The sequence below is a fragment of the Sinohyriopsis cumingii genome, unplaced genomic scaffold (genome assembly GCF_028554795.1).
Source record: "Sinohyriopsis cumingii isolate HCF-2022 unplaced genomic scaffold, ASM2855479v2 utg001792l, whole genome shotgun sequence".
Classification (NCBI taxonomy): domain Eukaryota; kingdom Metazoa; phylum Mollusca; class Bivalvia; order Unionida; family Unionidae; genus Sinohyriopsis; species Sinohyriopsis cumingii.
The window spans coordinates 36846-50816 of record NW_028316056.1 but is presented as its reverse complement, the minus strand read 5'-3'; the positions used below and the strand labels follow the sequence as shown (position 1 = coordinate 50816).

The window sequence follows — 13971 nt, the reverse complement described above, 5'->3', positions numbered from 1 at the left end:
ATAGTATAGAGAACTTTGATTAAAAATGAAAGTTAAAACTCTCCAATCGGGATCACAATATGAAGCAAGTATGATGACAATGACGACAACGCAAAATTCACTTTACTTTAGCCCAATTCATCAGTCATACTCTAGTGTATAGAACAAAATTAGAACTGCAATTACATTTATCTTTTCTTACAATATATGTGTTCAATCAGCACTTTACAATTATACCCGAATAGCATGTGTTCCGTAGTTGATTCAGTTTTCGGATTCTAATATTTTCAATGAGAATACTCACCACTCTGCAGTTTGTTATTGTAAATGTTACATTCGGTTTATTGTTTTCGCTTTTTTTCACTGTGCACGTTGAGTTAACGTCACTGGTTGGTGTTCCCACTGCATGAACTGATCCAAAAGACCCGTTTGTTCCAGTAATGACAATTGTGTTGGTGTTCTCGCATTCTGAATACAAAAAATTTAAATGAAATCGCAAATATCTATATATGTATGCATTGAAGAAATTGAGGTAAGGACGGATATATATATATATATATATATATATATATATATATATATATATATATATATATATATATATATATATATATATATATATATATATATATATATATATATATATATATATATATATATATATATATGGGGTAGTGTGCCATTATGAAATAAATGATACAATTATAGGAGCCCAACATGATAATGTTTTTCGATAGTGAGCATTTCGTTGTTTGCTAAATATCAGAGAACAGTGCTCACTTATTGTCACCACCTTTGGGTAAATGTTAGCATTGCGAAACATCATTTTGATCCCGCTCCCATCACTCTTCTCTTCTCGATACTTATGCACTTATATATATATATATATATATATATATATATATATATATATATATATATATATATATATATATATATATATATATATATATATATATATATATATATATATATATATATATATAAGCCTTTGCTAACAGAAAAGAGCAGCCATCAAAGGTTTGGTTGAAAAGTCTACACATTTAGAGGCAATGCTCACCTACATAAAAAAGCGTTCGGGCTCTGTTTTAAACGATATGGGAACATGAATTGGACGTACAAGCTCAAAATGTACTACACCTATTGGATGCATCAGTACCCCATATCTCTAATATCAACCTGACGGTAACCCTTTGAGAAGAATCAAAACTATTAATCAGTTCTGTTCATTTGCGGACCATCTCTTATTATATCACTAAATTTCAAGTCGTTAGTTTGAACGGTAGAGGAGGTGATGTTCTTGCACGTCAGTAGTGAAGGGGGATATTATAGCGTCAATGGGAATTAGCATTACAGACCCCCTTGGGAACATATAGCGTCAAGGGAAATTTAACATGGAGAAAAATCGTGGGAACATATAGCGTCAAGGGAAATTAACATGGAGAAAAATCGTGGGAACATATAGCGTCAAGGGAAATTAACATGGAGAAAAATCGTGGGACAATATAGGGTCTATGGGAATTAACATGGACAAAAATCGTGGGACAATATAGGGTCTATGGGAATTAACATGGCCATAAACCCTGGGACAATATAGGGTCTATGTAAATTTAACATGGTCAAAAACCCCTGGGACTATATAGGGTCTATATAAAATTGAAACAGGGAGGGACTCTATTTTTTTTTTTAAAATAAAAAATAAAATAAAAAAAGGGTAGGCAATGGAAAGGCTATCTCTTTTCGAGAAATATGGCTGGCCCTGAAAAGGGCCTTTGGGTTTTATGTTAATCTATTCATTAACATAAATGGCACCGCATTGGTCTTCTTCTTGTCCTTAGGCTACGTCTCACTGTTGGTCCGTAAATCAGCACTCTTTTTAGGCATCCTTGTCTTTCAACGTAGATCCTACGTACCCACAGGCTGGTGTTTGTCCTGTGGACAACGGTCCACTTCGATCGGACATACATGAGCAAGTCTGTCCGAAACATCATGGAAGACACAAGGGTGGATGACTCAACTGTGGTCCACATCTTGAAGCGACGAGAACAGGTGAATCAATGCAGTCAACGGCGCTTATTTATAGGTACAGGCAGGATTGAAACGGATTGAGTTCATTCACCAATCCGAACACGCGTTACAAAATTCAGCCAGCCGCATCCAATCCGAAGAGAGCAGTCTGTGACGTCACGTAGTCAATATAGATCTGCTAGCGCTTGTGTGCAGTCAATCTATGCGACAGTGATTCAACATGACGGAAACTCAGAAAACGATCCAATGGGGTGCACCAGCACGGGAGACCGCCCAAGGGAACCCGGACTTACTTTCAGAAGAGGTGAATTGGGATTTTGTGGATTTTCTCTCCTCGCAAGAATTTGTTCCGGAACCTTCGTTACCTTCTTCATTACCGCAAGTGGAGAATTTTAGACAGAGACAGAAAGAAGAATTGGAGAAATTTATACAACGACAAAAGGAAGCGGAACAGGCTTTTCTCCTACAGCAACAGCAACAAGAAGAAGAGGTAAGAAAAAAACAACAGCAGCAACAGCAAGAAGAAGTAGCAGCAAAGAAACAAGAGGGTGAGAATCAAACGGTCACGGTACTGTTGGACATTTTAGCGGAGTTAAGAAGTCTGAAACAAATGTATCAGACTTCTTTATCACGACCGAAGAGAATACGACCTTCCCAAGCTAAACACGTCAACCCTGTGACTAAGCCTACCGTACCACCCTTAGTGATTTCAACCCAATCATTATCATCATCATCAACATTACGCAGTCCAGAAGTAGGCCTTGGCCGTGGCAAAGGCATAAGGCAGTTAAAGTTGATTGCTTAAACTCACCCCTTCACCATGAAGAAAAAAGGCCCTTTTCAGGGCCACCCACATTTCTCGAAAAGAAATACAATTTCAATTTGCCAATAACTCAAAAAATAACCCACCCATTTTACCTTATAGTACGTGTCTGTGTATGAGTGCGTGAGTGTACGTTCTTATTTTAAAATCAAAACTCAAAGACACTTACCTTATATCATTAATTTATTCTTTTATCCATTTTTTACAATCCAATTCACAATTCACAACACAACACTTTAATAAAAAGTTCATTGACTTCTTCTTTCTCCTTGTTTAGTCTCTCTGTTTTTTGAATTTCTTCACCGTCTTTTCCTCATTTTCTTCCCTTCTTCTTTTCTTCTCCTGTTTCTTTGCCTCTTGTAAAGAGAATTGTCTTCTTTCTTCCTCTTTTTCCTCTGAAGAATCCCTCTCTTCTTCCGAAGAATCCCTCTCTTCTTCTGAAGAATCCTTTTTTTCTTCTGACTCCTCTTGTTTCTTTTTTGGGCAATCTGGAGACCAATGTCCTTTTTCTTTACAATAATAACAGGTATCTTGACTTTTGTCTTTTTTAGTCCCTGTTTTTGTTCTTTTTTGACGGTCTGGACACTCTGAAGACCAATGCCCTTTCTTCTGACAGATATAGCAAGTATCTTGACTTTTATCTCTAAAGGAAGGAGAGTAGTCCGTAGGCTGGTCTGAAGAGAATTTTCTAATGACCCCTCGCAAAGCTCTGACGAAACGTTCCATCTGGTTAGTCTCTTCCATCGTTGTGCTCGGCTTGAGAGTGAAATGAATAGTGAAAGGATAAGACACACACCCTTTTATATACGCTGGTCTGCTATGACTATAAAGAAGCTCATGGTGTTTGAACTTGAGTCATTTGACTTTTTGCTTTGAAGATGAAACGATCTAATTCATTCGAGAAGAAAGAATAAGAAAGTAAGAGGCAGAAACGTGATCTATCGCCTCGAACCAGGGCTGAAATCTTGGCACAAATTCATGCCAGTGATTTTGAAGAGGACATGAGTGAACCAGAATTTGAAACCTCTAAACCAAGTTCACCACCCTTAGTCAGCCCTGAAAAATACTATTCCATTCGAGAGACGGAAAAGCGCTCCTCTAGAAAATTTAGAACCACGGCTTACAAATACACGGTGAAGTTTAAAGATTTCAAGTCCGAAGTACCGTTAGAGAAAGCAGAAGGGTTCATCACCGGAGTGTGGGATTCTCTGCTCACTGCACTCAAGCGACAATGTCAACCCAAAGAAGACGATCGCTTGAGACTTTCCATACAACACGACGGTTTGAAATCCCCTGTTTGGATCGAGTTTAGCACCCCTGCAGAATTGACCGCTTCCAAAGTCATGGACAAGATTCAACACGTGCAACAATCTAATGACCAGTTTGACATCACCGATGGAAAAGCCACATTGGACATGACCCACGTCTCTCCTCCTCAAGGGACCGGACGCAAAAAGATGTTATTGGTGAACGACCTTCGCAGCATTAAGCGTAGCCTTGTCCAAATTCACAATCCTCATGACCAGATGTGTTTAGCCCGTGCCATCGTGGTGGGACGAACCTATGCCAACAAGAACGACACGACAGAATGGAAAAGAGCCTGGAAAACTATTCAACAATCGGACCGAGCCAAACAACGAAACGAAGCAGAACTCCTGTTGCAACAAGCTGGCCTGTCCAAAGACACACCCTGTGGCATTCCTGAAATGCAAAAATTGCAAGATGTTCTAGCTCCACGCTACACCTTGAAAGTGCATCGTCAAGAAGTGAGCGGGTCTCTGTTGTTTCGAGGGCAAGATTTTAAGGACGGAAAATACATTCACGTTTATCATCACGATGACCATTTCGATACCATTACCAGTATCACCGGATTCCTGGGATACGGTTATTACTGTGAGAAATGTGACCATGGTTATAATAATCGAGAGCAACACAAGCATTGTGGATCGAAATGCACAGGATGTTTGGCCTCTTCACCCTGTCTGAGCGAAGAACCAGTGCCTTGTTCAACTTGTCTGCGCACGTTTGTCAGCCCTACCTGTTACCAACAACATTTGAAGACGCAAGGTTCACAGAAGAAATGCGCTTGTCAACTGCTGAGATTGTGCTCTACGTGTGAACAAGTCATACGTACCAATAATACCAAGGCACACGTATGTTCAGGAAAGAAAAAATATCACATTTGTCACCACATCGTGGACTTGGAACACCAATGTTACGTGCAAAAATACCAACCCCCACCAGAGAAAGAGGACGGTCACAAGAAGAAAGGCAATTTCATCTTTTTCGATTTCGAATGCATGCAAGAGACTGGCATTCACATTCCTAATTTCTGCGTGGCTCATCGAGCGTGCGAGAAGTGCATTCAAGAACCTATCTTCAGTCATTGCCCTCACTGCAGCAAGATTCCTGGAGGACGTGAAAAAATCTTTCGGGGACCGAACACGTTAGCCGATTTTGCCCAATGGGTCTTAGACCCCGTCGACAAGACGTGGAGCCAAGAGGACATCGAACGTTACCGAGATTGTCATCGTCATGCCACAGTGATGGCTCACAATTTCTCCGGATACGATGGACAGTTTCTTCTCAGATACTATACGGAACAAGGCACCGAGCGTCCTAAAGTGACTTTGAACGGAGCCAAAATCATTTTCATGCAAGTGGGACAAGTACAGTTTAAAGATTCGCTGAGTTACTTGGCCATGCCTTTGAGTCGAATGCCTAAAACGTTTGGAATGACAGAAATGGCTAAAGGGTACTTTTCACACTTTTTCAATACGGAAGCCAATCAACATGCCCTTCTACCCCATTTACCTGAGGCTCACTATTACGACCCCGACAACATGCGTACCGAACAACGAGAAGCTTTCTACGCTTGGTACCAGGCTCACGCCTCGGACCCTTTCGACTTTCAGGAAGAAATGCTAAAGTATTGTCGTTCCGACGTGGACATTTTACGGCGTTGCTGTGGAAAATTTCGAGAACTGTTCATGGAACACGGAGGGGTCGATCCTTTGAAAGAAGCTTGCACCATTGCCAAAGCGTGTTCCTTAGTGTACCGACAACGATTCATGCCTGAAAACACCGTGGCTGTCATCAGTCCTCAAACGACCCACTATGTCAAACGTCAATACTCGGTCAAAGCCCTACGTTGGTTACATTACTTGTGCGACAAGGAAGACAAGTGGATTCAGCATGCCCGCAACGGAGGGGGCGAAAAGACCATCGGAACGTATTCGGTAGATGGCTGGGACTTAGAAAACCCCAAGATCGTGTACGAGTTTAACGGTTGCTTATTTCACGGATGTCCCGTCTGTTACCCTGACCGTGGCACCAAAAATCAGTTTTTGCAACGAACCATGGAAGACTTGTACCAGGACACTTGTCAGCGTCGCCTAAAGTTAGAACAGGAAGGATACCAAGTGGTGGAAATGTGGGAACACGAGTACGATCACCGTATGAAAACCGATCCCGAGTTTAAACGCATCGTGGAAAGTTACAAGCTGATGGACCCCCTGAACCCGAGGGATAGTTTGTACGGAGGAAGGACCAATGCCACCTGTTTGCTGTACCAAGCCGACGAAGAGAAAGGAGAAGAAATCAAATACTTGGATGTGTGTTCGCTGTATCCCTACGTGTGCAAATATTGTCACTTTCCTTCAGGGCACCCGCAATTGCTGACGGAACACATCGACCTGAAAAACATTCGACAATACGAAGGCTTGATGAAGTGTAAAGTTTTGCCTCCCACGAACCTATACCATCCCGTCTTACCTCACCATGGTCAAGGCAAACTGATGTTTCCCTTGTGCCGTACTTGTGCCGAAACGTGCAACCAAGACCAACCTTGCCATCACAGCCAGGAAGAACGGGCCTTGACGGGAACCTGGGTCAGCGTAGAATTGTTCAAAGCTCTGGACATGGGATACCAACTGTTAGAAGTGTACGAAATTTGCCACTTTCCCAAGACACAACAGTACCGCAAGGGTGATCCCAGTCAGAAAGGCATTTTCGCCGACTACGTGGATGCCTTTTTGAAACTGAAGCAAGAAGCCAGCGGCTATCCGTCCTGGTGTCACACTCCCGAAGACCAAATAAAATTCAAAGAGAAATACTACGAACAAGAAGGCATCACTTTAGACCACATCGAGAAAAACGAAGGCAGGCGATCGTTTGCCAAAGTGATGTTAAATTGCTTGTGGGGTAAAATGGCACAACGACCGTGTTTACCCAAGACGGAATATTTGACAGAACCTTCCCGCTACTTCCAGATGATTCACGACATAACCAAATACATGAAACACGTGGACGTCGTTCGAGAGAATTTGATCTTGGTCAATTACGAAGAAGATCTGGACTTTGTACAAGACGACCCTTTTGGAAATGTCATCATTGCGGCTTACGTGACAGCCCATGCTCGCTTAAAATTGTACGAAGCTTTAGAACTGTTAGAAGAACGCGTCCTGTACTTTGACACGGACAGTTGCATTTACATCCATCACCCGATTCAACATCACCCTAACATCGAAGGAGACCGTTTAGGAGCCTGGACAGACGAGCATTCCAATGACAAGATTCTAAGTTTCGTCAGTGGCGGTCCCAAAAATTACGGCTACGAATACCGGGACGAACAAGGAGAAGTGCACACGACGTGCAAAGTGAAAGGACTGACTCTGAATTTCGTACCAGTCAAGTGGTCAACTTTGGGGTATTGAAAGAAGCCTTGCAATCGGGAGAGGATGGAAACTTTAAAGTGACCACCTATCAACCCAACAAGATTGTACGTTTGCCCACTCACCACATCGTCAGTCGACCCCTGGAAAAAGTCTATCAAATCGTGTACCAGAAGCGAGTGCGACTTCCCAATCATTTCACCTTACCGTATGGACACGTTGGTATAAAACATTGGTTGTAAGAGGATAGTCACCCACCAGAAAGATGACTTCGCCACAGCAAGAATCGAGTGAGAAACCCGATGAGAACTCCAAGTTCAAACCCTACCATTTTCCAGTCTTCTTACCTGACTATTGTGATTGTGCCCGTCGATTGGACACGTTTCAGAAATGGCCTACGGATAGGGAAGTATTACCTTCTTCGCATGTTTTAGCTAGAACAGGATTTGTCTACTTGGGACCTGAGTCAGGATTGGGATACGAGGTACAGTGTTTCGCTTGTGGACTGAAGTTACGAATGGATCTATGTATCTATAAAGATTCAGCTATTCTGGAACATACTCGATGGTCTCCGCACTGCCCTTACCTTTCTATGGCCTTTCCACCCATCACACTACGGTACAATGTTGACGGTACCTTAGAGACGGTACCTTCCAGAACAGGACATAAAAAACGTAAAAAAGGAAAGATGTACAAGCTGGAGACTGCATTGCGACTAGTATAAAAAAGGGGCTATGGTCAAGATCGATAGTTCATTGTGACTACCAAGACCGAGCAAACAAGATGAATACTTTCAGAGAAACACAAAACAAGTTGTTTAGAAAGGCACAATTCAAGTGTGAGGCTTCTGAAGTGGAATGCGATTGTGAGCCTTGCGATGGGTACGATGCTGTGCGTTGTGACCCGAGCGATGCCGTAAAGCATCATGGGAACTTTAGTGTCACTACCCCTATCATGGAAAGGGATGCTGTGCGTGTCAAACCTGAGGGATGCGAAAGTGATGCCGCTCGTCCTCTTGGACATTTTACTGGGTTTCGTTTTAAAGGGGAATGTTCACCTTCACGTCTACCCCCCTACGGATGTCATCCAGCCCTGAGCAAACTCCTGTTCATGTCACCCAACCCTCATCGAAACGAACCTGTGAAAGACGAATATTCGTTTCCTGTGCGTTTGTCGGAATACTGCGACTTTGAAAATCGTCTTCAATCGTTCAAAGGAAAATGGCCAAAGTATCTGGGAGGACCGACCCCCGAAGAATTAGCCAGAGCCGGATTTTTCTACTTGGGTGAAGGAGATAAAGCCAAGTGCTTCAGTTGCGGTGTGTCACTTCACCACTGGGAACCGCAAGATTCGGCCTACGTAGAACATGCTCGATGGTCACCGAATTGTCATTACTTACCCTTAGTGGGACCGAGACATTGAAGTAACTTACCATGTCGTTGACGAAGAAGAAACCAGATTGGCTAGGAGTCAAATGTTGGACATCACCGAGACCAGTATTTAAACTTCATTTCAAAAACGATACTGAATCATTACCTAAAGAACTACAAGAGAAGATTTACAAGGAAGTTTGGCAGGGGTTTGCCAGAGTGAAATCTCAGTGGGTCACTGTAGAACTTTTGTGTCGAGAAATTCATAAGAGGAAAGTGAAAAAAGTCAACCAGTGTGTTAGATTTCTTTGGGTCAAGGGTGCATTCCTCCTATTGTATCGCTTTAGACCGTTTACATCAAAAGAGTTCAGTGACATTCTTGGACGTTACCCTGAATGGCAGTGGTCAGAAATTACTCACTATGTGGATTACTTTTGTGAATTGTACGGACTGACCTATTCATGAATACTTTACAAGAGAACATTCGTGCTTTGCCTGTGGAGTTGAGAGAAAGGATTTACCGAGAGCTGGTCAAAATACAAGTGAAACGTAAAGAACAATTGCATCCGATACGTCACCAGATCTTTAACCACTGGTACCTGAATGGTATAAGAGAACTGATTCGTCAGAAATTCTTTCAATGGTCAGACATTGTTCAAAACTTTGAGGTCGCTAATGATCGACATGTTCATGATTATGGTTACTTCGAGATTCACCTAGTGCAACGCATTGAGGAAGACAAGTTAAAGGATTACAAACATTTGTTACGTGGAATCTACTTAGAGGAAGATGAAACACCTAAACGAACTCTGACGTTTCGGTTACAGTATGCAAGATTTAGATTCGCTACTGGAGAACGAAGATCTCTGGCTAGAAAGTGCGTGTATTGCATCCGAAAAAAAGAGAATATAAAAACAGGCTGCCATGCCACGGTTTATGTCACATGTCATCCAACAGATTCCGTGGAAGGAACTCAATGACCATATTCAAACCGTGGATCATTACCATCAATTATTACAAGAACTGTATCCATTCAATTTGGGACGACAAGTGGTGTGTGTCTTAGTGACTTGTTTTCTGGGATTTCGTTTACCAGCCGATTCTTTGTGGACTCTTTACGATCAGTACTTACCACCTCCATGGCCTTAAATGGTCACGAAAAACTTCTTTTGCTCAAAGCCTTGCGGTTTCATCTGGATACTTCTCGACCTCAACAGGAAAAAAAGATTCGTCAACTTTTAGCTACCCAAGACGTGTATGACGATGTGTGTGTAGCTTGTGACTTACATCCCCATTGGACAGATGTCCGTGCCTGGAAAGAATGGGGTTTTGAGGCTTGGACCCAAGAAGTGGCCCAGTATGCACGAGAGTTGTTCAAGGAAAAAAGTTACTTTTCAACCCGTGTTAGTGACGGTGCCAGAAGAACCCGTCACCCAGGACAGGACTGTCGTGGACAGGCCTGAAAGACCCTTTCGGGAGGACACTTGTGTGACCTTACCCCCTACTATAGAACTGGTTAGAACATTACCCAAAACATGTTGTACAGACACTTGTGTTTATTCCACGTTCATAGTTATCATGTGCCTTTTATCCTTGTACTTAAGCCTTTGGCTTTTATGTATTTTTGTCTTTCGTATTCGTGTTTGAAAAAAACATTCAATAAACGTGTTCTGAAAAAGTATATAAACTCTTGTCTTGTTTGTTTTTCGTGTCACAAGTGACATTTCTCACACCATGACTACCTCTGCTGTCTCTGCTCCCTCTTCCTCTACTGTCAAAGTCATCGACGAACACTTAGATCGTGCCAGTTGGGAGGCTTTGTATCTTCGCCATCCCTTTAACATGCTCATTGCTGGACCTAGCGGTTCAGGCAAAACCGAATTCGTCAAACGTTTGATCGAACATAAACATCATTTGATCGATCGGCCCCCTCAACGAATCGTGTGGTGTTACAAAGAGTGGCAATCGGTGTACAGCCTCTTGCGAGAAAGTCAAGGCGATTCCATCGTGTTTGTGGAAGGAATTCCTAAAGAAGACGACGGCATCGTCTCTGACTCCCGTCTAACCCATTTGGTCATTTTCGACGACATGTTAGGAGAAGACGAAGAAGAAATTAAATTGTGGTTCACGCGCAAAGGGCATCACCGTAATGCCAGTGTCGTTTACATCACCCAAAATTTGTTTCAACAAAGTAAAGCCCATCGCACCATCAGTCTCAATGCACATTACGTGGTCTTGTTTAAAAGCCCTCGAGATAAATCGCAAGTGCAAGTCTTAGCCAAACAGTTAGGAACGCCTTGGTTGACTCAGGCGTACGACGATGCCACTCAAACGCCACACGCCTATTTACTCGTCGATTTGAAACCTACCACTCCTGAGGATTTGAGATTTCGTACCCACTTGTTTCACCACTGGTGCCAAGACGGAGGGCCTGTCCTGTACACGTCTCCGTCCTCGACTTCATTTCACTCCCCATAAAAAAATCTATAAAAACCTCAGACCCTTTTTCGTCTATCTCACTCTCAGTGCGAACATGACGTCCCTGCAGTCGCATCTTCCCGTCAAATTGATTCGTGCCTTGTATGGCATCAGTCGAGAAAAAGATCCACAAACACGAGCTCGTGTCTTAGAAGCTAGTCTCAAAGAAGTCTTACGATGGTTCACGGTGATGGCACGTCAATTACTCCAAGGAATCATTCAGATTCCTCATCAAACCAAACGCTTTTTCGATCGAAACAAAGTCGCTTTGGTCCAACTGGCCGATCTCCGCATCGACACTCAAACCAAAAAACAAATCATTTTGAAACCTGGAGGGAGCGGTACTCTAGGAGGGGTCATCATTCGCTCACTCTTAAGATGGGATCCTAATGCCCCCAAAGTTATCCCTAAGACAAAAGTCCAAGGAAGCCCCAAGAAGAAAAAGAAAAAGACCAGGTCCCCAAAGAGAAGAACTTCTCCAGTGGCGGGACCCTCCTCTTACCAGACACCACCCCGGAAAAAGAAAAGAAGCCCCAAGAAAAAGAAACAGAGAAAAAGTCCCCAGAAAAAGAAAAGTCCACAAAAGAAAACTAGTCGCAAGAGAGGCACTGCGGCCAGGACGCAGCCTTACACTCGCAAACCACGACCTGCCACAGAGGTGACTGTGTCTCCGACAGCCTCACGTTTATCCACTTCTCCGTTGATGTCACCAGTAACTGAAGAGTGCTTGGAGACGTTAATCACACCAAGAACTTCTCCGTTGATGACCCCCAAAAGAACTTCCCCAGTGGCAGGACCCTCCAATTTAGTGGCAGTGGCTGCTGCTCACAAAGTACCTTCTCCCAAAATCAAAGTCCATGAAAGATCGGGCATGTTACAAAGTTTACTGGATTTGTCCAAGCAAGAACTGACTCGATTTAGTCCGTTACGTACCCCTGCACGACGTGTCATGCCTGTCATGAAGTTGATACGCCGTAAAGACAATCAGTGGCGACGCGTTCCAGTATAAAAAAGGCCTGTGACCAAGTAGGGTATCAGTGTTCTTTTGGTACTCCTAAAGACTCAAAGATGTCACCCTCCAGAAAACCCCAAGGAAAGAAAAGGAAAGGACTGCCACCACGTTTAGCCAAACATGGGGACCTGTTATCTGTCCTGTCCAAAGCTTCTCCACCCCTACGAGAAAAACTCATTCAAACAGCCTCCAAAGAGGTCATCGATACCGTGTGCGAATGTTGTTTGAACGTTTTGAAAGGCACGATCCCTTTGTCCAAACACCAGAAACAATGCTTAAGCAAACATCGTCACGTTCTTCGCCAAATGGTTCAAAAGAAAATTCCCATTCGTCAAAATAAGAAGATGTTGGTCCAACGTGGAGGCATTTTGCCTCTCTTGTTAGGCCCCATACTGAAAGGAGTCTTGGGAACCATGTTGGGAGGACTGGTGGGAGCAAGATAAAAAGACCTTCGAAAATCCCAAGATCTCAGAATCGACCCCTGACAACCCCATGGAAGGACGAAAACTAGCTTTAGTGCCTTACAAACGATGGATGGAATACCATCGGTGGCAAGAACAACGCACCCTGCATTTACCTCCCAATCCCAATTTGAGCGAAATGTCCCAGTTACAACACGAATTGCAGTCCTTGATGGATCGCCAAGATTTGTCCGAAACAGAAAAATCGCAAAAGTACGGTCAACTCTTGCAACGACTGCAACTCTTTCACCAGAAAGCTTTAGACGAAACAGCAGCGGGGGGGGGAGGGGGCGAATCCGACATTTTGTCCAATCGTCATTTTGCTTTATTAATACTTTCTGCACTCAGCGGATCCGGTGTCGTCAGCGCCCGGTAAAAAAAAAACGACGTCGTCGTCGGTGGGTCGTCCAATCGTCATTTGGTTTAATACACTTTCTGCGCGCCGATCCCAGCGTCGTCAGCGTCCGGTAAAAAAGCGCGACGACCGCGTTGATGTCATTGCCCCCCCTGCTGCTAAGGGGCTATTTACAATGAAAATTATTTACAACTAACCGAATATTTGGTCAAGTCCGATACGATATCGTGTCCGAGGATCATGTAAATTTATCGTTACAAATCCATGTGGGGTCGACTGAGCATGACTAAAAAAGTTTCGAAAACCATTAAAGTCCATGTTACCGCCGCACCATGTCTGCCAAATATTTCGTAGCGTGTGTGTATCAACGCCGTTGAATACAGCAAGAATATTACAGTTGTCTCTGATTACTTTTGGAATCTGAGTGTATCGTTGAGTGACATATATCACGTCGGTGTTTTTATGCCTGCCTCTGGAAAATATCCTAGCTGGGTTTTTTTGATTGTCTAACATAACATCATCGTACACGACTAGATTGTTAACGTCGCCATCAATATCATCAATACCTGGTGCATCATTTATATCTGTAATAAACTCAATAACATTTTTTTCAGCGATCGCTGATGCATTCTCGTTAAAATCTTTCAACACCTCGTAGCATCGTTGATCATCAACGCTAGGGGCGATTAAATACAACTTATCCCACTTCATCCATCTCATTATTAAATTGAGTAACAATTGCGTCTTGCCGGATCCAGATGGTCCGATGATAATCATCCGGATCGAGTTTGG

At 43.1% G+C, this 13971-nt stretch overlaps 1 protein-coding gene across 1 annotated transcript in view; it reads right to left on the bottom strand.

Annotated features, from left to right (window-relative positions):
* The window catches only part of LOC149771507 (uncharacterized), a 61176-nt gene that overhangs the window by 21252 nt on the left and 25953 nt on the right, over positions 1-13971 (bottom strand). The window contains exon 4 of the mRNA XM_089948371.1: positions 284-447. Coding sequence (XP_089804497.1) covers positions 284-447 — 164 coding nt within the window. The remainder of the gene's footprint in view (positions 1-283; positions 448-13971) is intronic.